The sequence below is a fragment of the Microcebus murinus genome, chromosome 6 (assembly GCF_040939455.1).
Source record: "Microcebus murinus isolate Inina chromosome 6, M.murinus_Inina_mat1.0, whole genome shotgun sequence".
Lineage (NCBI taxonomy): Eukaryota > Metazoa > Chordata > Mammalia > Primates > Cheirogaleidae > Microcebus > Microcebus murinus.
In genome coordinates, this window is record NC_134109.1 from 196,119 (window position 1) to 208,525 (window position 12,407).

The window sequence follows — 12,407 nt, forward strand, 5'->3', positions numbered from 1 at the left end:
CTGTGCAAGATCAGGGAAATGCCTTAGAAGTACTGTAGGTTTTTCTTCCACTCAGAGTTCCCTCTGGACCTCAGAGATACTAAGGAAGAGGGTGGATACAAAGGAGAATGAAACAGATGCAGGGGAGAAGGAAGGGACTCATCCAAGCAAGGTGGGGCTCTTTACGTGGTTACTAGGGAAAGAGGTAGCTAAGAGGACAGTGATGGGTCGACACAAACGTATAAAGCAGCATGACAAGATGTTGGTTGGAGCAATGGTGATTCCTCCCAGTCTGCCAACATTCATAAATCTAAGCACATGTCTCCTGTTCATGCTTGTTTGCAGGAATGTGGAAATGCAGTAGACCAGATGACTGCAGCAACTTGCCCTGAATGCCATGGGTGCTGGTCTTGCAAATCAGCAAGGTGAGGATGGTTGGAGGGCTGGAAAAACTGTCATCACCTCCAGCTGGGTGCCCATGCCCCTTTCACCCTCATGTGAAAATCGCCAGTTGGTGAAGAAGAGTGACAGTTCTTGTTATGTGGAATTTATGCATGAACACCTCCCTTCACAGTCTCTCCAGGCTGCATCCTATAGGTTGTTTTCCTTTCCTCCATATGTGATTCTATTTAGATTCTGACAGCCTCCTTCACAGGGTACAGAGAAGGGGCAGCAAGATGGAGCCCTGATCTGAGTCCTGGGGGCACCTGAACCAGAGTCTGTGGGGAGGTTGTGGGAATTATTGGGACCTTTTCCTGCCTCCCAGGAGGTTCAGTTCAGCCCTTGCTGCCCTAGTGGTGCTGGGCTGTGCACCCTGGGAGTCTCCCCTTCAGGGAAGGGCAGGGCAGGGCAGATGCAAACTTAAGTGGGGAACATCCCAGTTAAACCCACTGCACAGTGGATCTCCCTCAGCACTCAGCAGAGGGCCTCACGGCCACCCTTTCTGTCCTCTATGATGGGATCTGCCAGTGTCTTTGCTCTCCTCTTGGCTGTACCTGAATGTCATCCCCAGGCCAGGGATTGGGTCCCACAGGGAGTGGGCTGGACAGAGCCCCTGATCTGAGTCCTGCATCTCCCACACAGGTGTCTGCACACAGGTGCAGCAGGTGCAGTCTGGGCAGAGGTGAAAGGCCTGGTGAGTTTCTGACAATCTCTCATAAGGCACCTGGATACAGCTTTGTCAGTTACCACATCAGCTGGGTGTTCCAGATGCCTGGGAAGGACCTGGAGTGGGTGGAGATGATCTGTCCTAGTGACTCAGATACACACTGCAGCCCATCCGTCCAAGGACACGTCACCATATCCGTGGACAACTCCATCAGCACTGCCAAGCTGCAGTGGAGCATACTGAAGGCCTTGGACGTGGCCATGTACTGCTGTGCAAGACACGTTGGAGATCAGGGGCAAATCTCCCCACAGGGGTGCCAACAACCACTGTGCACAGTCTTCTCTGGGGCAGGTGCAGGTGGAGGGTAAGGGCTGGTTTCCTGTCCCCATCGTGGCTTCCTCTCCATATAATGGTTTCCTCTTGGGAACTTCTCTGAGTTCACCATTCTGGGCATTCCTCTGCAGTCTCTGAGTTATATATGTTTGTGGTAATGAGAGAAAATATTCTCAGCTGCTCAAAAGGCAGAGAGTGGCTTACAGTCACTTTCTCCAGTCCCCAAATGTACACTGATTATCAACAGTTTTGAATAAGTCTGAAAATCAACAAAATATTTCCTCTTGGACAACATGATGCAACACAGAACACAGGAGGCAGCACGCAGGACACTGGGCCCATGGGACATCAGGGGCAGATGCTTATACCCCAGCTGGAGACCACAAATGGGCTCATTTCCCAGCTCAGGAGTCTGAGCAGAGGGAAACTGAGGTTTCCTTTCAGACCCTGGAGTTTCCTGTTTCTGCCTGTCACTCTTCTTCCTCAGGAGTCCAGGGTTTTTTGTTTTTTTTTTTCTTTTAATGCCCTGGTCTCGTTCATCTGAAATGGGATGACTTATGATCTGAATTCAATTTAAAATTAAGCCTTAATTTTTTTTCACTTTCCTTCTATCCATAAACTGTGAGTACAATATTTGAAGTATGAAATCAGCCACCTGTAATCTGTAATCGATGCACTGGTGTCTGGAAGGGTTTTGTGTTTGCTACGCTGTGTTGGTCATTCAGGAGCAAACACTTCTCTGAATAGACAACTTTGCAAGTGCTGGGGTTTTGCTTAGCCCGTGCCTTTCTCTTGCCTTGTGTGGAGAAGAATCATCATTTCAGTGTGACTTCCCTTTCACCTGGATCCTAGCCGTCCACCCTCAGTTGTTTCCTCCTCCTCACTGTTCTGTCAAACCTCCTGGACCACCTGGATATCCACACAATGGGGCTCAGGGCCCTTTGTCTCTCCTGCATGACTGGTGAATCAGCTCCTTCTCCTCATTCTCACTGAAGCCAGACGCGTTCCTGTAGCTGACCATCCTCCCCACAGCACTCTGGTCTGTCTGGCAGCACCCCACCTCTGGCTCTTGTCTCTTGAGTGGAGGACAAATACTGCCCCATCCACCTGCTTAACCTGGTGTGGCAGAGTGAGCACCATCTGCTCTCCCTGGGGGTGTGAGCTAGGGGCTGGTCAGGAGCTCATAAGTGTGTACCTGCACCCCATGGATAGACTTGGGCATATCCTGTCAGCCAGATGCAGGGCTCCTGCCAAGGTGAGAGGTTGGACCGAGGCCCTGCCTCGGTGTAACCTGCAGCCTGGGGTATGAGAACTCTTGGTATGCCCCAGGGCTTAGAAAGATGGTTATTGTCATGGTAAGTAAACCAATGCAGAGCTTAGAACTCAATGACATCATTCTTTCCAATTCAATGTTTGCCATGGATGGAATTTTCATTCAGTTTTTTTTTATTTATTTATTTTTTCCCAAATTCTGTGGGTACAAATATTGTTAGGGTTACATATCTTGTCCCTGTCCCCCTCCCCACCCTGCTCTGCCAGAGCTTCAAGCGTGTCCAGTCTTCAAGTGGTGCGCCCTGCACCCACCATGAAAGTGCGTACCCTTCCCCTTCTCCCCCCTGTTTTTAACAAAATGTTATGTTTAAATACATTTGTTTATTGGTGTTGGAATAGGTGGACATACACGTACAAGAATAAGATTAGAATAACTATCACATGCTACAAATAGAAATAAATTCCATTAAGTTAATTAAAGTAATAACATAGAGGAAATGGGTGTCTCGCAAGTGGACATAAGTCCACCCATGACATAAGTGTTAGTTTTTGCATATGCACAAGTATTTATCAGCAGCAGGTGTGTATATTTGGTTTCTCCTTACATTCTTGGATCTGTGATTTTATATCTGTCATTCAGTTTAGAACATTTGTGACCATTTTTCTTCAATATATTTTTCCATATCTGGTCTTTTCCTTCTACCTTTGGGATTCCAATCTCATTCATGTGACACTATTTGGTACTAATGTTCTTTTGTCTTCACTATTCTTTTCCTTTGCATTTTGCTGGTGTAGTTCCTTGCACCTATTTTCAACTCCATGATAACTTTTCAAAGATGAGACAAACCAGCTAGTTTGTTTGTTCAAGGACTATTCGAGAATTCTTCCTGAATACTCAATGCCTTTCCAATTCACTCTTCCTTACAATCCCCATATTTCTACCTAAGTTAATTACCTTATTTTGTAGTAGAATTATGTTCACTTCAATATTTTAACACATTAATAATACATACTCCCTTTGCATTTTCTAATTAAGACAGTACTAATATATGTCATGTAAAAACCTCATTGTTCTAATTTCTCCATTATGAGTTTGACTTTTGATTTGGGACACCCTATAATTTGTACTGACTGCTAGAAATACTTGTTTTATGGTTGCCATTGACTTATTATTTTATTTCATGTACTTTTTATCCTGTATATATCCACACCTTATGTTTTCCAAGCCTGTGCTGTGGAAATTTGTGTGACTCTAGTCAGATTTCCATTTGGAATTTATTGTTGAAGTGGCTCCAAGTTTTGAAGGTTTTCTGTGTTATGAGCACCAATGGGTTTAGAAACCTCCACTGATACATAGAATGTGTTTCCTGCTGGCTTTCTGTTTACACCCCATATTTTAGAGACAATCTGTTTCTGCTTGCCCAGGGTAGTCTTGAGTTTTCATTTGCCTGACACTTGTTGATGTCATGAAAGAGGTTGACCTGATGTCGCCTTCCCTGACTTCCTCCCTTAGCCAGATTCCTAGGTAGGCATCGTGTCCCTTGAATGCACTGTAGCCTTGCATTTTGTCCTGCCCCCCACAAGGGGTGATGCTGCCCTCATACCCATCTCAGCGTCTTTCTTTTCCTGATTCTTGTCTCCCACAGCTGGAGCAGTTCTCTATGAGCTCCTTCAGCTTCCCGATTTGCTGCCTATCCCTGAAGATCAAACCTTTGTTCCTGTAATAGAGAGGAGTTATGTTTCTGAGCATAACTTTGTTGGTGGCATCTCTTCCATCCCCATTTCCTACGACACTTCCCAGAGGGCTAGGACACTGATTTCTGACTCTTGTCCCTTGAATGGTAATTCTATAGATCTACAGGAGACAAGGGTGGTGGGTATGAATGCATTTCAGAAACCTATTCTCCTCACTCTCAGACAGAACCATCTGTGAGGGCACTACCTTTTCATGTCTTCCCAAACCTGGAGGAAATGACCTAAAGGAAATAGAACAGGAATTCCCAAACATGTGACCTCTGGAAAATTTAAACTGTAATCCCTTTATTAAATCTAGCTTCTGGCAATCCAATATCTATATCCAGTATAGTCTTGTCCTAGCCCACATGCCATCTGGAGGACTGTGCCTATAAGTTAATGCTCTCGCCCTAATTCTCCCCTCAAATATGGGTCTCTCTGCAGATTTCATGTTTCCTGTTTGTCATATAACTTCAATTACCTGAAATATTAAATAAAATGTGCTCATCTACAGCTTCTGCAGTCATCCTTTATAGATGGTGATGGTGTTGCTATTGCTTTGGTTGATGTAAGAAGAGGTTTTTCTGAGCTGCCTCCTTCTTCCAGGTGAAGAGAAGCTATATCCATAATATTATGGAATTGGAAACAATCACAACATTAACCAGTAGCTTAATACACAAGTATTTTTTGTAAATGATCCATTAGAACACTACCCATCATTAACAACAATGACAGTTTCATGCACACTGCAGCATGGCTGCATCCACAGTATGCACTGTGAGTAAAATAAGCAAAAAACCTCTGATACATGATTCCACTATTATAAATTCTAGAAAGTGCAAGCTGAAGTAACATAAACTATATTAGCAGTTGTCCAGGAAAATGGGGATAGAGGGAAGGGGAAACAAGGAGGGATTTTATAAGGAGAACTCTAAACATTGGGGGAACTCAATATCCACAATATCACGGACAGGGCAACAGTGATGTCAGCAACTTTCACTTGTACACTTTAACTATGTTAAGGCCACTGCATACCAACTATGTCTCATTAAACTTTATATGAACAATTAGTAGATGATTTTTGGGAGAAGGAGTGGTGAAAAAATTGATAATAATTTGAAATTTAGGTACTTGAAAGTACACCTGCATTCAGCCTGTCTGTTCAAGGTTTTTACATATTTTTAAGAAAAAAATAGAGGCAAGAAGTTTGCTTTACATTGTTATTCTAGAAATGGGGTTCTAGAAACCTCCCTGGAAATGTCCAGCTCTCCTGTGCAGTGGGTTCAAAAGATGGCATCACAGGCCAGAAAAATGAGAAGAATTCTTCCCAGGTATGTGTTCCTGGACATATCTCACAACTTCTATATGTGCCTCAGATTACTTTTACATCTGTAAAATACATAGAAAGTTCACACCTACAGCACATGGTTTGTATGTTTTTGTAAACTTCATAAGTGAATAGGAGTCAATTTGTTTTCACAGTAAAGGCACACAGTTTTTCTCTGGGCCCTGTCTTCCCTCAGGCTTCCCCATCCAGAACATGCTATATAGCAGGGGACATGCAAATAGGGCCCTCCGTCTGCTGATGAAAACCAGCCCAGCCCATACCCTGCAGCTCTGGGAGAGGAGCCCCAGCCCCGGTATTCCCAAGTGTCCCCATTCAGTGATCAGGACTGAACACACAGACTCACCATGGAGACTAGGCTGAGCTGGGCTTTCCTTGTTGCTCTGTTACAAGGTAATTCATGGAGAACTAGGGATATTTGGTGTCTGAGTGGATGTGAGTGAGAGAAACAGGATGTGTGTCACCGTTTCTGACCAGGATGTGTCTGTGTTTGCAGGTGTCCAGTGTGAGGTGCAGCTGGTGGAGTCTGGGGGAGGCTTGGTCCAGCCTGGGGGGTCCCTGAGACTCTCCTGTGCAGCCTCTGGATTCACCTTCAGCAGCTACTACATGCACTGGGTCCGCCAGGCTCCAGGAAAGGGGCTGGAGTGGGTCTCACGCATTAATCCTGATGGTGGTAGCACAATCTACGCAGACGCCGTGAAGGGCCGATTCACCATCTCCAGAGACAACAGCAAGAACTCGCTGTATCTCCAGATGAACAGTCTGAAAGCCGAGGACACAGCCGTGTACTACTGTGCCAGACACACAGTGAGGGGACCTCAGTGTGAACCCAGACACAAACCTCCTGTGGGGACATGCAGGGCCACCAGGGGGGAGTGTGGGACCCTGGAAGCCTGAGAAAGAGCTGAGGGGCAGGTGCAAGTGGACAGTAATGGTTGGTTTCCTGCCAGAGTCTGGGGCTTCCTGTCTGGAAATTTCATCCTTGGACCTATCTTTCGTGGCTCTGTGCTTGTCACTGTAGCATCTGAATTAGAAATGTCTTGTAGTAAATGAACATTCTCACCTGGACATAAGGCAGAATTCAGTCGCATGGGAAGAAATGATCCTGTTGTGTTCAACTGGATCAGAGTCTTGAGGAAGCCCAGGGGAACCTGCTGAGGATTTTTCAACCGGACTCAGTGCACAGATCTCAGCAGGACTCTCTGAGTGAAACAGTCTTTGGGATTCAGATTAGGACATGTAGGGACCTTGGCCAAGGTCAGTGTCTCATAAAACCTAAGGTTTCAAATTGTTCTCTCCTCATTTAGAACTGTACAATCCTGTTGCAGAACTGATTCAGTTGTATTTGTTTCTGCAAGTCCATTTTATTTCTGTCTAGTTTCTGTTTTCACATCTTTCTCTTCTCCTTCTTCCCTCATAATAATGGTGGATGTGGTCTCAGTGTCTAAATCCCAGGGCTTACATCCTTTACCTGTAGCTCAGGTGTGGTCCAGGCTGTGGCTCCTGTGGGACCTGGGAAAGATTGATGTGACTGCCTCACCATCATTGCTGGGACCTTCCTGCTGTCACCTGGGCATGGATTCACTTTGCAAATGCAAGTGGCCATTAGTAGCAGATAGAATAAAATAGACTTGCCAAAGTAGGATATGTCCACTGAGACTCTCACAGAGTCACATTCAACACCTATGGCATCGGGCAGACCTGCAGAAGGAAACCTCAGTGTGCTGAGCGCTCTGTGGTGGCAACAAGTTCCGTGTGAGTTGTGTCCTTGTGGCCACAGTAGAACAACACAGAACCCTGCAGTCCTGTCCCTCCAGTGTGAAATGCCTGCCCCAGATGGTCCTTTGTCCAAGAGTCTCCTCATTTTCTCCCCTCTTCCCCTCCTGACTGCCCTCTCCTATGTTCTCCTCCTTCCTGAGGAAAGCAAAATCATTTCTTGTTTTTACGCTGATACCCATCGTTATCTGGAAGGAACCAGTGTGAGACTTACAACTCCCTGAAGGCCAGGACAGCCTGTTCTACATCTGTTCAAATCATGGGCTCAGTGACCACCTTGCAAGTCATGTTTCACCTTTTTCTGGATGTTGGGTCTATCTGTTCCCCTCCACTGTCCCATAGCACCTCAGCCCAGCTCTAGATCGGTACCAGGGAAGCCAAGATTTGTCTTGTTAGTTTGTCTCATTCAACCTCAGGGGATTCTCCTATGACCTACATTCAGAGAGGAAGGTAATTACTAAATTTCCTTGACTAATATGGTTGATCATCCAGGTTCAGCTAGGGTGTGTCCAATGCTCTGCTCATGAAATGATATGGAGGAAAGGGCCTTTCAGAGACAACAGGGTCTGACTGAGTCGGTGTGTCTGAGGACCCTTTGCTGAGAGTGCAGGACCTGCCCCAGCCTCACAGGTGTGACATGTCAGGGCAGGGCCAGAGCAGGGGTTCCCTGGGCCATCAGAGGTGAGGATCACCCAGGTCCTTTGTGGATCCTAGGAAAGGAAATGACACTACTGGAGGGGATGAGAATATCTAACAATGCCAACATCATTGTAATAGCATACGTGTTAAATTATCACTTTTACTCCCCATCGTCATCTTTCAGAGTGAAGCTCATGGGTGTTAGGCCACATCCTCAGGGTCACACAGCTACTCAGAAGGGAGCTGTGCTCGGCACCAGGACTGACTCATAAGATCACAGCCACATGCCAGGACTCACTGATATGTGGACTCTGACTGCAGCTTTCAGGGGTTGGTCAGAGGGAACCTGCTTCCTGCAGCAGAAAGTTTTCCTCTGACCCTGATAAGCACATCTCTTCCGCAAACTGTTAGCGATACAGTTCTATTGTAAAAAGTCATGAAGTTTTTCCACCAGAAATTGGGGGGAAACATGTTCACTGAATTCAATTACTTGGCAATGAGAAGACATGGACAGTGCAGAATATGCAGGTTTGTTCACGAAGACCGGGTTACTCAACCATCATACGAGTAGCTGAGCAGCTTCCCCAGCTGTGTGTGTAGCACTGAGAGTATTTGTGTTCATCAAAGTCCTCTCTCAAGGAGAGGGTCCTGAGGTCCAGGCTGTTTTTCCAGACACTCTGCTGTGTCCAAGGGAGAGGCAGTTAAGAGGCCTCTGTGTCTGAGCTGCGGTACCCACTCCAGGTGCCTTGGGACCTGCAGCGGAGCTGGGGCCGCCGGAAACCAGGGGGCGCTCTCTGGCGAGTGCTCTGGCACATGCGCTTGGTGCCCTTGGGCTCAACCCTGCTGGTCCCCCACGCGGTGGCTCCCTCTGTGTCGCATGTCCCTGGGGACCTCGCGGCTGGCTGGTCGGCTCCGCGACAGTGCATCTGCCACAGAGCTCACGGTGCTGCGCATTTGCTGGCACAGGGTTCCGGCTGTGTCTACACTGGAGCTCAGACTCTGCACGGGGAGTTGGCGCACCGGCTGAGGTAGCTGTGCACGTGAGGGCGCCACACAGCCTCCCCAGCCTGACCCGGAGGGAGATCACTGCCCCAGGAAACGCTATGCACAGGGTCACTTCCGGACCGGGAGCCACCCCACCCTAGGAAGCTGCGAATCCACCTCCTGTTGGTGTTTCTTACTGTTGTGAATCCACACGTTGTCCTGTGTGTGGTTTGGGCACACTGAGGGTGTGACTGCTGAATGCGAGGTAGAATCACCAGATCCATCTAGTCAACACGTCCACGACCTAATGAACTCATTTCTTGTGTTCAGAACATTTTTCATCACTCTCTTAAAGATTATGGGATGCAAAATAAATTATTTTAGCTATATTCACAACCAAATGCAATAGACCTCAAAAAAATTATCCTAATTGAGGCTTTGTACCTTTTGCTCATCATCCCGCTATTCCTTTCGCCCCGGCATCTGGTAACACGTTTCTATTCCCTGCTTTTATGACTTTTAGTGTTTGAAATTCCATACATATAAATTATATTTTAATCATGGAGCCTTTGTCTTTCCACTAATGGCTGATATCATTTAGCACAATGTTTTTCAGTTCTACCCATGTTCTCACAAATGACAGCATTTCTTTCTTTTCTCTCTTTCCTTGAGTGGCTTGCATTCCATTGTGCCATCGTGTATAGACCACATTTTCTGTATCGACCCATCTGTTGATGGACGTGCAGGTTGACTCCACACCTAGATTACTGAGAGGAGTGCTGCAATAAACACGGGACTGCACACATATGTTTGACATACTGAGTTCACATGTTCTGGGGTAAATACCCAGAAGTAGAATAGCAACATCCTATGGTGATTCTAGTGTGAGATTTTCAAGGAACCCCCATACCATGTTCTCTATTGGCTGTACTAACTTGCATTTCCACAAACAGCACAAGAGTCCTCTTTTCTCCACATCCTAGCCAGATGTTATATTTCATCAATTCGATAATAACCATACTAACACGAGTGAGATGATAACTCATTGAGGTTTTGATTGCAATTCCCTAATAGACAGTGATATTGAACATTTCCTTCACATATCTGTGGGTCATTCATAATTCTTCTTTTGGGAAATGTTTACTAAGATCTCTTGCTCATGTTGTCATTGATTAGGTTTTTCCTATAGAGTTTTTACATGTATTTATATATTATGAATATTAACCCCTTATCAGATTAATAGCTTGCAAATATTTCCTCCCAGTATGTAGGTTGTCTTCACTTTCTTAATTGTCCCCTTTCTTCCACAGAATGTTTATAGTTTGATTCAATCTCGTTTGATGACTTTGTTTTGTCTTCTTGGATTTGGGGGTTAAACTTAAAAATGCATTACCCAGGTGAATGCTGTGCGGTTAGACAACCCCACACCCCCGGCCAATATTCTCTTCAAGAAGTTTTACCATTTCAGGTTGTATGCTTATCTTTAATTCATTTTCAGTGTATTTTTGCATATTGTGCAACAACAGGTTCATTTTTATTTTGTATGTGGATATTCAATTTTCCCAATATCATTTATAAACAGGCCATCCTTCATTTTTGTGTATCCCTTACAAAATTGACAGTAAGAAATTGATTGTAAATTCTAGGTGTTATATCTGGGAACTATGCGCTGTTATGTTCATTGACTTTATGCACTTTTATGCCAGTGCTGTGCAGTTTTATCTCCCTCATTCTGTAGTATAGTTTGAAAGCAGGTAGTGTGATGCATCTGAATTTGTTCTTTTTTCTCATCATGTTTTCTACTGCTAAGTTGTTGTTAGGGTTGTGTGTTATTTTATTAATAATGTAAAATTACATTGAAATATTGGAAAAGATTGCATTGAATATGCAAAGGACTTTGAACAGCATGAACATTCTAACATTATCTATTCCTTCAGTCCATCAACATAGATGTCTTTCTATGCATGAGTCTCTCTTTATTTTCTTTCATGAAATTTTTATAGACTTAATTGTGCAGGTCTTTCATCTCCTGGGCTAAACTTATTCTTAATTATTGTAAATTTCTTAGCTATTATAAATGGAATTGGTCTCTTCATTTTGTGGAAAGTTCACTGATTGTATATAGAATGCTACTGATTTTTCCGTGTTCATTTTTATTCACATTCATTACTGCATTCATCTATTAATATTGGATCTAACAGGTTTTTTTTGTGGAGTCTTTAGGATATTCTACATGATGTAGACAACAAACAAGGACAATTTTACTTCTTCCTTGACTACTTGTATGTCTTTTATATCTGGATATGAGCTGCAAAGTGAAAAAAACAAAAATAGAGAAACTTTGCATTTTCTCACCACATCATGACTTGTGAAAAGACTTTCAAATGAGCTGTCTTATTTTTATTTTGGAATCCAGTTTGGGGTACTGTCATTGTTTTTAAGAATCTTATATTGCTCAGTTTGAATAGAAATCCATTTAACCAGTCCCTGGCAGTAATGGTCTGACTGTCGCTCCCTGGACTCCCGACACTGGAAATTGAGTGGGAGTCCCACATCTAGCACAGGGAGGTCAGGTGGCCTTCCTGTCCAGTGGGGTGCCCCCTTTCCACCCCAGACATATCCCATGATGTTAAGCACCTGCAAAAGTCACTGAATCCCTCTATCCAGTTCTAAATCCTTCTTGTACAACCTACACTTGATTGCAGCCTTTTCTCAGACTTCTGACATGGCCCAGATCCTGCAGGGAGGGTGACATACATGAAGGCTTCTCTTATATCAGCGATGGACCTTGCTCCTTCTATTTCCCACTGTTGAAGATGGAGGTCCCTGTATCAGTGCAGAGGTAGACCACAGCCCCAACCAGAGAGGCAGTCACTGCTCTGGACCCTGCACCACAGCTCACACTCCAATCTAGCAGAGTCTCTCCACAGAACTCACATCCTGATGATGGAACATCAGAGAATCCCCAAACACTTCCTTCATGAGCTCAGAGACTGTGGACCGTACCCTCCCACCTCAGTGCAGGAGAGCAGCTGGCCAGGGTTACTCACACATCACCAGCCCAGACTGAGCAGCTCCCACACCTCCCAGCAATGGGTCAACAGGAACCACTAGCTCTGCCTCTTGTACCCTCCGGGACTCACATGCAAATCACCCAGGGTGCAGGCAGAACAAATCCCCCTCACAGGCTGGGCCAGCACGGTGATCTTCAACCTGCAGAGCCATGCAGACACTGTG

At 45.2% G+C, this 12,407-nt stretch overlaps 1 gene segment (V, D, J or C); it reads left to right on the forward strand.

Annotated features, from left to right (window-relative positions):
- The first annotated feature begins 6,061 nt into the window (after positions 1–6,061).
- Positions 6,062–9,218, forward strand: LOC142861011 (immunoglobulin heavy variable 3-74-like). The segment is given in 3 exon segments: positions 6,062–6,164; positions 6,268–6,578; positions 8,928–9,218. Coding segments are annotated over 3 exon segments (648 nt in total).
- Positions 9,219–12,407: the final 3,189 nt, after the last annotated feature.